Source organism: Callorhinchus milii, unplaced genomic scaffold (genome assembly GCF_018977255.1).
Source record: "Callorhinchus milii isolate IMCB2004 unplaced genomic scaffold, IMCB_Cmil_1.0 Scaffold18, whole genome shotgun sequence".
Lineage (NCBI taxonomy): Eukaryota > Metazoa > Chordata > Chondrichthyes > Chimaeriformes > Callorhinchidae > Callorhinchus > Callorhinchus milii.
This window is the reverse complement of record NW_024704759.1, coordinates 13,353,668-13,366,594: the sequence shown is the minus strand read 5'-3', so window position 1 is coordinate 13,366,594 and position 12,927 is coordinate 13,353,668. Positions and strand designations below refer to the sequence as shown.

Genomic DNA, 12,927 nt, shown 5'->3' with positions numbered 1-12,927 from the left:
GCTGTGAAATGACAAGCCATGTTATTCTTGCTGTGCCACATGTTTTTTTTCCCCCCTCTCTCACCAGGGGACCATTTATTCTCTGCGTGGCACAACTTCATCGGATGACGAAGATTAAGAACATACAATTCTATGGCAGATGCACTTGGAACATTATCCAACACCTGTTTTCGCTATGGTTGCATGATCACCTCCTTCCCCCTCCCTCCTTTATACGATGTCTTTCAATCAGCTGTAGAGCAACACGATAGTCTGAGAGGCTAAAGTTATTTAGGTTGACAGTCCCACACGATTCAGCAACATACATAAGAGACAGACATCCTGACAGGCACCGCAACAAATAAGTAGGAGTCACTTGACACGGATTGACAGGCACAGCAGTCAGCTGAATCAGAGGAATGGCCTGACAGCCCACACCACTCGGGCAGAATGGCTGACAGTCGGACACAACACAGTCTCACAGACAAACACAGAAACCTTACGCTATCCCGTGTGAGGGGCACAATATGAATGCAAGTTGTTGTTGTTGTTGGTTGATGTTGTTGACACGAACTGCCAGACAGAATCTCAATCAGAAAGACAGACGGTCATGTCAGACAAGCAGACGGTCACACAGACACAGATTCTCAGTGGCACAGACAGACAGACAGACAGAGTCACACAGACAGACAGACAGACAGACAGACTGTCAGACTGTCAGACAGACACAGAGTCACACAGACAGACAGACAGACACACAGACAAACAGACAGACAGACAGACAGACTGTCAGACTGTCAGACAGACACAGACAGAGTCACACAGACAGACAGACAGACAGACCGACCGACCGACCGACCGACCATCAGACAGACTCATCTTCAGGGGGGTGGGGGGTTACTGTCACTCAGACAGATTAACATTCGGAGAGAGACTGTCACAAATTGGGTCACTTGATCGAGGACGACGACGACGACGACAACAACAACAACTTGCGTTTACGTAGCAGCCCCTCCGCGCCGGAGAGGCGTCAGCGTCCCCGGTGCCGGGGTCTGACCGCGAGGCGGGGGCGGGGGGTTGGAGTGGGGGTGTGGGGGTGTGGGGGTGGGGTGGGGGGGTGGGGGGGGGGGGGGGAGCTGATGGTAAGCACGATCGGTCGTGTTTACGGTCACCTCCCCGCCCATCCCCCGATCTCGATCGATTGATTGATTGATTGATTGATTGATTGATTGATTGACTGACTGACTGACAGACGGCGAGGGGGGGCGGGGCGGTGCTGAGGGGGGCGGGGCCTGCGGTGGGTGGAGGGGGCGGGGCGAGCGGAGGAGACCCCGCCCACCTCGTTAGCCAGGCGCTCGATTTGCATACGCGGTGACGTATTTCCGGCGCGCGTCAGACAGCCGCTCGGTGGTTGACATGGTGCGCGGCGCCCGGGCCGCCGCTGCTGCTGTGTGACTGCGAGGCCGAGAGAGCGAGAGCGAGAGAGAGAGCGAGAGAGTCAGTCAGTCAGTCAGAGAGAGAGAGAGAGAGAGACCGCGGTAAGCGGCGGGGCCTGGTCCTCGCCTCACCCCCACCCCTCACAGACGCGACGCGCGCGCGACTCCCCCCCCCCCCCCCCATCCCCCCCCTCAACCCGCACCACCGACCGGGGGATAAGGGGTAAAATGTCGGCCGCCCCCCCCCCCCGCCCCTCCCCTCCCCCCCCGCCGGCCGCTGGCTTTGCCTCGTTATTGTTGTTGTTGTTGTGGAGACGGCCCATTTGCACACGACGTTCGTCGTCGTTGCTGTTGTTGTGAGGGAGGGCGGGTGTGAGGGAGGGAGAGGCCGCTGCCGGGCCTGACAGGGCATAACACAGCCTCTCCCCCCCCCCCCTCCCCCCCTCCCAATGTGCGGCCGTCAGTTAGTTGGTGTTTATGTTGTTTTTATAGCGCGGCAGCAAACACGAACTACACACACAGACACATACAGACAGACACACACAGACAGACAGACACACACATACACACACAGACAGACACAGACAGACAGACAGACACAAGTACACACACACACTCACAGACACACAACACACACAAACACACACACAAGTACACACACACACAGACACACATACACAGAACACACAAATACATACACCGTATACACACACACAGCATACACAAACACACAACTACACACACACACAGACACACATACATGCAACACACACATAGACATACACCGTACACAGACATACACACAGACACACAAATACAGCGCATGCAAACACACCACAAACACACAACCCCCACAGACACGTACACCATACACACAGCGACCACAGACACAACACTCACACATACAACAACAGCCAAAAACCACACCAGGGAAGCTGCAAAATATTTTCACAACACACACACACAGGGTGGAATCTCTCCGCCCCCCCACAACCCCCCTCCCTTTATTTTTTCATTTTCTTTTGTTGTTTTAAAACTGTTTCGAGAACAAATTAGATGGATTTCTGCTAGAAAATAATATCTGCAGGACACAGTGTATACTTTGGGACCTCCTGCCGATGTGAATGGCGCTCTGTAAATGTAATTTTGTTGTCGTTGTTGCTGTTTGGGGACACGGCATGTCGAGCGACGGCCAGGGTGGTGGAAAGCGAACGAGATGGACCTTGAGGTCTTCTTTTGCCTATCAAATTCTTATGTTCTTATTGCTGGGGTTTGTCGTAGACCAGGCAGGCGCGTCGTGAGACTTGATAATAATAATACTAATCCTTGCATTTGAAAGAGCGCCTTATCACTTCTTCCGGACGTCTCAAAGCACTTCACAGAATATGCTGCAAAGTGAATTGATTGTCTACTTTGTGGACTTGTCACGTTTCTCTTTGAGTTTGGGCAATTTTCTACAAAACTGTAAATGTGGCAGGGTTGGAGAGAGAGAGAGAGAGAGAGAGAGAAAAGATGGGGGAGTACGGGTGGGGCGGTGGGGGAGGTGAGAAATCAGAGTGAATTTTAATCAGAATGATGAGGGACTTGTTTTGAAGGTGTACTGTCATGTTCTATATTTAATCTGAACAAACAGGACTGTTATGTCCATAACTGTCTGGAGGGAATCTGGTTGCATAATATTCAATATTATGCAACCATACCATTCAGATTATACAGCTTTTAACATTTTATATAATAAAGTATTTCGTCGTCCTGCTTCAGTGCTGTTACACTAAAGGACGACTTCTTAAACTCTTTTGAGGGGATTGTACACCTATCATGTCCGAAGAGTTACAGAAATTAATTGGACAATGTAGGCTTGAAATTGCTGAAATCAGCAAGAAGATGTGCATTTTGTTTGTATCTGAGAAACCAGCAACCACCAACTTCACTTTCAGTCGCGTTTGACATTTAATTTGCCCTGAAACTAACACTGCATTAACTGATTTTCTGAAGCTGATTTTTGGAAGTAGTACAAATCCAGATTCCAAAGATGAGGCTCTAAGTAACCAAGACAATTAAGGGCGAGTTGCGCTGACTATATCAAAAAGAGAATTGGTATAAAGCATTCAGTGTTGCTGCTGTGCTATATAATCTGTGAGATAACGGTTTCTATTTATAGCTTGAAAAAAGTAAAATTGATTGTTTATTGAATAGTTTCAGCTAAATCGTTTCAACCACAAGGAAAGCATTACAATTTTTAGTTGCCTGTTGCAATTTCAAGAGACCGTAATCTGTTTACCAGTACATAATCGACTTCACTTATAGATGACCCTTTCAAAAGACTTTGAAAACTGAAGCAGTTTAGGTAGCAGCTCGAACAGCAGGAGTAGTGAAAACTGTTTTCTCCCAGGTGACTTAATTTTAGGCAAACACAAATGAAATTCAGCTCCAGGAGAGTAATTGTAATACAATTTGATAATAATGGTTAAATTTCAGTTGGAATAATTGTGCCTGCTTTTCTCATCCCTCCCTTGCCTGATTTTAAAAAGTCGAGTTAGCTTGAGCATCCCGACAAGTGATATGTCCTGAGGCCATCAGCCTGGGAATGGCCGATCATCCTGTGCTCTCAGCTGTGGTATTAAAATTGAAACAGATCTATTTTTATATTAGATTCCTTTTAATTAGAGGGGAGATAAATCAGAATTATTTTGCTCCTTTCACAATAATTGAAGAAGTATAAACTCGGATTAATTACCGCATGGTGTCAGATGGAGAAGTCTGAAACAAACTGGAAGGGATATTGCCCGATCGGAAATTGATGATATATTATTATATTACATACATTATATACTAAGAGTTAACATTTGTTTACTCACACAAGATAACTGTTAATTATTGTGTGCAACTTAATTGTAATTATTACTGGATCAAGTGAAATGTGACCAAGACGTGTCTTAAACAACTTGTAGAATCATAAAATTGTCACAAGAAGTAATGTAGAAATGACTGAATTACATGTATGTTGTTTTCTTGGTACAACCACCATGTCGGGATGTTGTATATGGGGTGACAGCGAAAGCAGAGAGACGCAACAATGAAGTCATGAATAGGAGCGGCTTGAGTACTGCAAGTCTCGTGTGTCATTCTGAGAAGATTGAAATAGATAGGGCGAGTGTGACTTGACTGAAGGGTATGGCGAAAAGGCAGGTTTGGGGACGAGAAAAATCTGCCAAGACCTAATAAATTGGTGGAACAGGCTGGGTGGACTGAATGGCCTCTTCCCGCGTGATGGAATGGATACCAGGACGGCCATAGTTGAGATTGTGAATGGAAGAGCGACAACTGGTAGTGCTCGACTGGCACAGGGGAGAGTATTGATGGACAAGCACTTTAGCAACTCTGGGCAGTTGGTAATGTCCGTTTAAAAAGAAGTGTTATTGTTTCCAAATATTTATTCTCACTGAGCACAGGGGATATTTTGAAGTGATGTAACTTGATGTCCCTTCTCTACTGCTTTACTGCGTTGTACTATATTTCTAAATAGTAAACAGCAGCGAGGTATTGATAAACATGTGCTACAGTTTATTAAGGAGAAATAAAACAGCAAGCATTTAACAGGGTAAATCTCTCGGGCTCTATGGTATAAATAGTTGAATACAAGTCACTATAAATTATATAGTAGCAGTAATTGTGGCAGGATGTATAATGGAGAGTCCACCAGAAACCTAATGGCTAACACTGGCTATTTACAAAGCTTCTGTGGAAAGTTAACCAGTTCGATGTGAGAGCGTCATGTCCTTCTATTATTTTAAACATCAAACCCTCATTGCTGGGGAACCTCGCTGCCGTTCCAGGACAAATGTTTTCTTGCCGGAAACCTTGCGGGCCTCTGATGGGACGTCGTTTCCTCGTTCACAAAAAAGTCTTTCTTTTTTCTATATTAAAAAAAAAACAAGCAACACCCGCGATGCGCCGCTTAGATTCCAGCAAAAGGGAAGAGTTCTGGGATCTTACGAGACCAGTGCCGCGCGCGCGCGCGCTCAGGTGCGCCAACGGGGGAGTGCGGTGCGTTGTAAGCCACGTGCACTAGATGGCGCTAGATCAACTTCACTGGCAGCCATTGACGAGTGAGTGTAAAATGGTGCACTCTCCTGATCACCATCTGTGTCTGTTCCAGGATCACGCGTCTGTTATGGAGGAAATTCACTGCGGGGTTCTCCTAAAGTTAGGCTCACTTCTTTGGGATATGTGCGCTGACTTGGCGGCTGCTCTGGTTTCATTTGGCCCACAGTGACTTTTAAGTGTTTTATGCCTAATCTAAATTGCAATAATATTTGCTACCAGATATTAATTTCGTGCAGATTGGCCAGAGTTCACCGGAGAAAATATTTGTCCGAATTCCCATGGATTATAACCCTGGTGTTTCGATAGAACTTTGATTGGGAGGAGGGAGAACTCATTGCATTGGCTGTAGCAAGTTCGACGTGCAAACTTCTGAGTTGTAAACTTTAGAGGTTTTGATGCAAAGAACATGGGAGTTACGGAAGCAGAAACATAAGGCAAACATTGAGTGACCATTTTATTGTTGACTAACAATGAAGTGGAGTTTTCTTTGTGATGTCACATACAATATCTCACATTTTCTTTCCTGCCCACAGTTTTGACACTCGAAAAGATGGGAGGTGCTGTGAGTGCCGGTGAAGACAATGATGATTTAATTGACAATCTGAAAGAAGCACACTACATCCGAACAGAGGTAGTAGAACAAGCTTTCCGAGCCATAGACCGTGCCGATTATTACTTGGAAATTTACAAGGATAATGCCTATAAAGACTTGGCTTGGAAAAATGGTAACATCCACTTGTCTGCACCCTGTATTTACTCTGAGGTAATGGAAGCACTGGATCTACAGCCAGGACTGTCCTTTTTGAACCTTGGAAGTGGCACTGGCTATTTGAGTACAATGGTTGGTTTAATTTTAGGTGAGCCAACAAGTTAACAGACAGTTGCGGTTTGTTTCAAGGTTTCTAATGCAAGTACAGTGAACTGCCAAGGGATTATGGGCAGGATGAGTGACGTAAACTTCAACCTGGGCGTGTTTTGCAAAACCTGGAGGCACATGGTCGCAAGAGCAGTTGCTTACCCAACCAATCCGACCAAACCTGAAGGGTTTCCTACAGCCTTGAAAAAATTCTCTTTTTTTAAAAAAAAAGTTATTGCTTTTCTGCCATTTATAAAACTCTCAGAACTGCACAATTATAAGTACATCTTGTGGACTTCCACCTCGTATGATACAAGGGCCTTTTGAAACATTGTAATGCTAGATTAAGGCTGTAAGGCATTAAGTTGATAGAAAGCAAAGCATTTTACTGAAGTCCACCATGTATTAAATGTTATAGTCTATAACTCTTATACCACTTGTATTTTTGATTAAGCAAAGCTTGATAAGATACACGTTAATCGCAAAGTAAAGGATAATATCAGCATGTAGACTCCTATTGTTGTAGTTGAAAACGTGCAACAGGTTGAGAGAACATGATTTATGAAGGAAATCTAGTTTATTTCTGTTGCATTATTTCTCTCCTACCCTCTATATTCAGTGTCACTCAGAGAGCAAAATAGTTCACATCAAAATTCTCCTGAATTAATTTGCGATAACCTGCCTTGAAATAAAGGAGAAATTCCTTGAGAGAAGTACCTTGATCTAATTTGAGGTTGAAAATAGTAATCCTTAGAGTGGTTTTGATTTTGACAACATAATTTTAGCATTATAATTAAATACGGATTGGATATTCTATATACATGACCGTAATTTTGATTAACTGTTAAGCTTCCGCCAGCAGGTCCCTTTGGCGTGAACCATGGAATAGAGCTTCATGATGATGTTGTAGAGTATGCCTACCAAAAGCTTGAGAACTTCATCAAGACCAGTGACAGCTTTGATAAGTGAGTACTGTAGACTTAGACCTTTCTCTTATGGGACAATTGCTGTCATTCTTTCCAACCTGGGCAAGATTGGCAATTCTACTTCTACTGCAGGTCTACCTGAGAACAATTACCTTACAATACAATACAAAATTACATTTGTATAGCGCCTTTCACATCGGGAGGACGTCCCAAGTCGCTGGACAGACCGAGGTTGAATGTGGGACATTTTTGGAGCCACAGCTCAGTAACCATGCAGGCAATGAATTTACTCTAGTTTGTGCATCTTGATTTACGTTTTGCAAGATCAAAATCAATATTATCCCATGGACTTTTATTCATTTTAACATTTTTTCATTTAGTTCTCATTTTCTTTGCTTTTTTCCCCTATTTTTTACTCTTGCAGAAAGAGCAGTAGCAAGAGCTGCTTGGAGATGGAGCTATTCCCAGTGCAATGCTAAAGATGAAGAGCACAAAACAGACAAAATGGCTATTGATGATCACAGCAACACAATTTCATTTTGTTTTATAAAAAAAATCTTTACAGCAGTCAAATGAATTACGAAATATTCATTGTGATTGCTGTTTTTTTTCAATTTAGGTTTGAATTCTGTGAGCCATCATTTGTGGTGGGTAACTGTCTAGAGATTGCCTCAGACAGTCGTCAGTACGACAGAGTTTACTGTGGAGCAGGAGTCCAGAAGGATCATGAAGAGTACATGAGAAACCTGATTAAAGTTGGCGGAATCCTTGTCATGCCACTGGAAGAGAAGGTACATTTCGTTTAAGTTTGTTCAAAAAAAGCAAATTTTTATCAAGTGTGGGTTGGCAGCAAAAATAAGTTGCACAACTGAATAACTCCGTCCAAAGTTTCAAATTTGGGTTTGTTTACTTAAAATTGTTGGTCAGTATCCGATTTTATTTGGAAGGGAACATTTTTAATGGCAAAGGAAATGTTTTATCACTAAAAAGTCACAGCCATGTCATGGTTTCAGCAGCAGTTGAGCACGAGTCAAATGAACAAGAAAGAACTAAAGGATATTAGTGGATTGGTGTCTCTCATTGCAATATTACTGTGTAGGAATTTAGATAATGCAGTTACCTTTTTAATAAAAATTGCTGTGTAAAATATCATTTTCTTCTTTTGTCAATATCACCAGCTCACCAAAATCACGCGTACAGGGTTGAATACTTGGGAAACTGAAAAAATCTTGGCTGTCTCCTTTGCTCCTCTCATCCAGCCCTGCAGTACAGATGCTGGGAAATTGCAAATGGTTCAACTCCGTAAGTTTAATCAGTGCAATTATTAACGAAACACAATTCTCTGAATATCAGAAGAATTGTGAAAGCTTCATAATGTTTCAAAGATTAATAAATATGAAATTGTGCCTTCAATGATGTTCTTTCCAGCTGTTTTCCCCTCAACTGGTAATATCCTACATTATTTGTGTAGTTGTAGTAGCAGAACAGCAGATGATGCATAATTCTTAAATAACTGTTGTTGAATTGTCTTGTTCTGCTCGAGCAGTAACAGCTTTGCTGAGATTAAAAATACTTTTCTTCCTTTGGAGGTTTGATAAGTGCAGTATGTGAATGTGTTTAGCGACTTAACTATATGTAGCACAAGACTTGGTGTAGTAAGGCACAAATAAAGCAATTAATTTTATTCTTAACTGTATAATAACACATAGCTTTATAAGGCACACGTATATCTGCCTTTAGAGAAAGACATTCTGGTGAAAATTAAGTTGAAGCTCCCAGAAATGCGAACAACACAGCAGAGATAGAATTTATTGTTTGTAGAACTGAGTTAGTTATCTGAAACAGGAATAGGCCATTCAGCCCCTTGAGCCTGTTCTGCCATTCTATAAGATCGTGGCTGATCTGTACCTCAAGTCCAATTACCCGCCCTCACCCCGTATCCCTTGATACCCTGACCTGACAAAAACTAGAAACTGCAATTGGTTTTGGAAGAAAATAAACTGGCAATGAAAATATACATCTGTCTTCTGATACTGCCAGCCAACTCCCAAGGAGTGGGAGGCAGGAGAAAACATAAGGGAACAGGGAGAAGAAACTCCATCTGGGATAGCTCGATAATTGATTAGTAAACTTGCTCTATGTGGAATTTTCTTTGAAAGCGTGTTGTGTAAGATTCAACACAGCAGTGGGAAATACTGTTGTGTGTACTTAACCTGGGAATGACATTCCATTTGTGAACAAGCAGGGGGCAAGTTGCTTTCAAGTATTTTGAGCCGAGAATGCAGGTATGCATTTAATGTTCTTCTGGCTCCAGCCTTCGTTGTTATGTTTGTGGATTTTTTAAATCTTTTCTTGGTGCATTTGATTTTTTGTAGCTGATTGAATCGTAACTCTTACGCTAAGTATTGATGTGGAACTTGTCAGTGATGAGAAACTATTTTCGAAAACATGTAAAGTTTGTTTCCTCTAGAAAAACAACAAATATTTTGCTGAGTGACATTTTTATGGGGGGAATGGAATTTTTCTGGAGCTGGAAGGAACAATGACTGTTACTTAAAACATTTCATATTCTAGTTTGGTTTTATTACTGTTATGTGCATTAACACGTACAGTCAGCAATTGTGCTGGTAAAATGATCAGTGCAAAATGTATGTTACGGTATTGCATTCAGTAACACATTCCTTTCACCCCCCCCCCCCAAATAAAAGTTGATAGATGGAATTGTACTGGGTGGTAGAAAATTCTACAGGTTGACCAAAAAGTCGTGTTATCTACGCTATTATCTAAAAACAAATAAAAATATAATTGTTTATTTAAGAATTATTAGACATTCTAATGGCATTACAACTTTTTGGTCACCCTTGATAAACAGGATACTCCAGTATTGTCGGGTCAAGAACGTTTAATATGTCTGCCATATTACTAATGTAGATGAATGATGTTTATGAAATTCATAATTCCACAGCTTCTGTTAACGTCGGAACCCTCCAAGACCTAACTCGGATCTGCATTCGGCGGACACTTAAAAATACGATAAACGAGGAGAAGTCAAACAATGGCGTGCATCCGAAAATCGCTTCCCGGTTTAAGAGGAGAAGGATTCGGCGGCGACGTATGGATGCTATCGTCCTTGTCGACAAGCAGGTGTTTGCGAGTCGAATACCAAACCCTTTTGATAACAACAACAACAACAGCAGCGAGGACATGGAGGACGTCAGGAGAGAGGAAGATGACAAGGAGTACAATGATCTTAAACCTGAGCCTCCAGTAAACTTACTTCGAGAAAAAATCTTGAGTCTGCCTTTGCCTGAGCCATTAAAATTATATCTACTGTACTTCAGAGATAAATAAGTCTTGAAACTGACCAAGTAACACTGTAACATATTGCACTTCAGTTTGAAAGAGATAGGGGGACATATATTGCAATGAGAAAAGTGAGCACTTTTACAGACTTGGTGGATTTTTTTTCCTTATCGATAGTTTACTGCATTCATTTGTTTCTCTCATTTAAATTCGTTCTGGCGTCATTCACATATCGTATTGAAGAATTTGAAAACGTAGTCTGCTTTGCACTGCTGTAAATTACTGCATCATTTATGGTAAAGCACTCCTTTTAAAGCAACCAGATGAATAGAGAAATTGAAAGTGACTATTCCTGTAAAACAGTTGTATCTTGTCTGTATAACAAAGTATTGTAACTTGTAATAACTTGGTAGTTGAATATTGAATACTGTTCAGTTTATAGTAAAGATGGTGAATTCTAAGCACAATTTAGTGCTTTTATATGCCAAAAAATATAAAAAACTGTTTTAATATGTGAACTTTAGAAGTTCTTTTGAAGAGTAGTTTAGTTTTAAAAAATATACAAATAGTATTGGTTACTGCTCAACTTTTTCATATTTTTGCAGATTGCTTGTTAGATTGCAGTTCGATCAGCTTCTGCACAAATTGATATTTGTAGGAACAGATGTAAGCAAATACTTGTTTTATGGTAATTCTCTGAATCAATAAAATTAAATAAAAGTCTATATAATCCTTTTGGTCCCAAATCTTGATTTCCAATTTTTGGTTTTCAGTTTTTTTTGCCTGCTTTTTGCCATTTCCTCTGCTCCCAGGCCACCTCTTAATACTACACCGTATTGCACTTGTTTTTTTACTTCCATGACCATTTTACTCCTGTAAATACCTGAGGATTGTTGTGCACATTTCACAAATGGAATGAGCGCACCACCGTTCTCCTACTTAAAAATCCTTTTGTACTGTGATTTAAAAATAATTGCTCTCCCGATAACTGGTGCCATTGCAACGCTCGCAGCTAACTTCACCACATGGCAGTTAAAACTGACCCATCCCAGTTCATCCAAGAGTTCCTAATGTAACTCCATTCATGGACATCCACTGAATTGACGCAATCTCTTACCTGTCAATTTACATCTGTATTGAGCGTTCCGGGTTACTACCTTATGTGAAGGGCATCATATAAATGCAAATTGTTGTCGTATAACAGATACCCACGCTATAAACAGGAAACGTGATGGGGCCCTGTTGAATATATATATGAACAAGCCAGCCATATGACTGAATTATTTTAAAAATATAATTTTTATAAGGAGTGGGGGTTCCCGGGAACCCGCAGTCGTGGATGCTTTTTTTTTGTGAAAGTCCCATCGTGTTCGAAATTTTTTTTATTCAAAAGAGAAGGGGAACATTTCCCTTACAAGCTCCCATCGATCTTTGAATTCTGGGAACTGTTCCAAGTCCTGATTTTAAAAAATATATAATAATCCTTGTAATAATACTTAGTGCAGCGCCTTCATTTTTATTATTCAAGTTTATATCACTTCAGGCCCTAGCAACTCCCCACTCTGACCTCCTTAAACCTTCCGCCTTCACTCAGCTCTCCCTCGTCCCCTCCGCTCCACCATCGGAGGCCATGCTTCAGCCACCAGGACCTGAGACTACAGAACTCTGCCTCAATCCCTCCGCCTTGCCCCCTCCTTTGCCCATCTTCAGATCACACCTGAAGAATTTTCTCATTGACCCCTCTGTCCTTTGCTCTGCCTCCACTGTTAAACTCTCCGAGTTGCTGCCCCGCGTGAAGAGCGCTGTAAAAAAGCCAAGTAGTTGTATTTTCAATTCAGGCAAAGAGCCCAGTATTGTTTGTACCGCATTTACAAAGCTGTCAATGAAGTAATGTACTGTAGGCTGGGACAAATCAGTTCCGGAAAATATTCGAAAAAAGCACCAAGAGAAATTGCCAGTAGGCAGTGGGTCCGGGATGCAGGTTAAGAGGACATTTTTAGTTAAAAAACTGAAAATATAAAACAAAATTTGCGTGTGGGTGCTTTTGATAAGCAGTGCCAAGCCAAACAAAATGACTATTATTGCCGGACAACTGAATTTTTTTAACGTTGCAAAGTTGATTCCTTTCTTGGAATTCCACGACATTAATAACAATAATTCGGTAACTCCAATCCACGAGCCTTCGCGGGGCACTGCCGCGGCGCAATCGGCTGCCGCGCGCGCTTGGCTCAGGCGGCGCGCCGTCGATTCGCTCGACGGCGCGCCTCCCGGGTGAAGCGCTTTTTGAGAGGTCTCGAAGACGTCGCCTGTGTCAAATGCA

General features: G+C 42.3%; 1 protein-coding gene across 3 annotated transcripts; it reads left to right on the top strand.

The window, feature by feature from the left end:
• Positions 1 to 1,339: 1,339 nt before the first annotated feature.
• LOC103186297 (protein-L-isoaspartate O-methyltransferase domain-containing protein 2) lies at positions 1,340 to 11,353 on the top strand. Of its 3 annotated transcripts, none has more exons than XM_042341843.1 (6): positions 1,340 to 1,517; positions 6,056 to 6,379; positions 7,238 to 7,343; positions 7,924 to 8,095; positions 8,483 to 8,606; positions 10,270 to 11,353. In XM_042341843.1, exons 2-6 carry the CDS (start codon positions 6,073 to 6,075, stop codon positions 10,653 to 10,655), a joined length of 1,095 nt encoding a protein of 364 aa, XP_042197777.1. In that variant the 5' UTR covers positions 1,340 to 1,517; positions 6,056 to 6,072; the 3' UTR covers positions 10,656 to 11,353. The 3 variants fall into 3 exon arrangements, with proteins under 3 accessions (XP_042197777.1, XP_042197778.1, XP_007903408.2); XM_042341844.1 differs by lacking the exon at positions 1,340 to 1,517 and adding an exon at positions 4,416 to 4,807; XM_007905217.2 differs by lacking the exon at positions 1,340 to 1,517 and having other exon boundaries at positions 7,241 to 7,343.
• Positions 11,354 to 12,927: the final 1,574 nt, after the last annotated feature.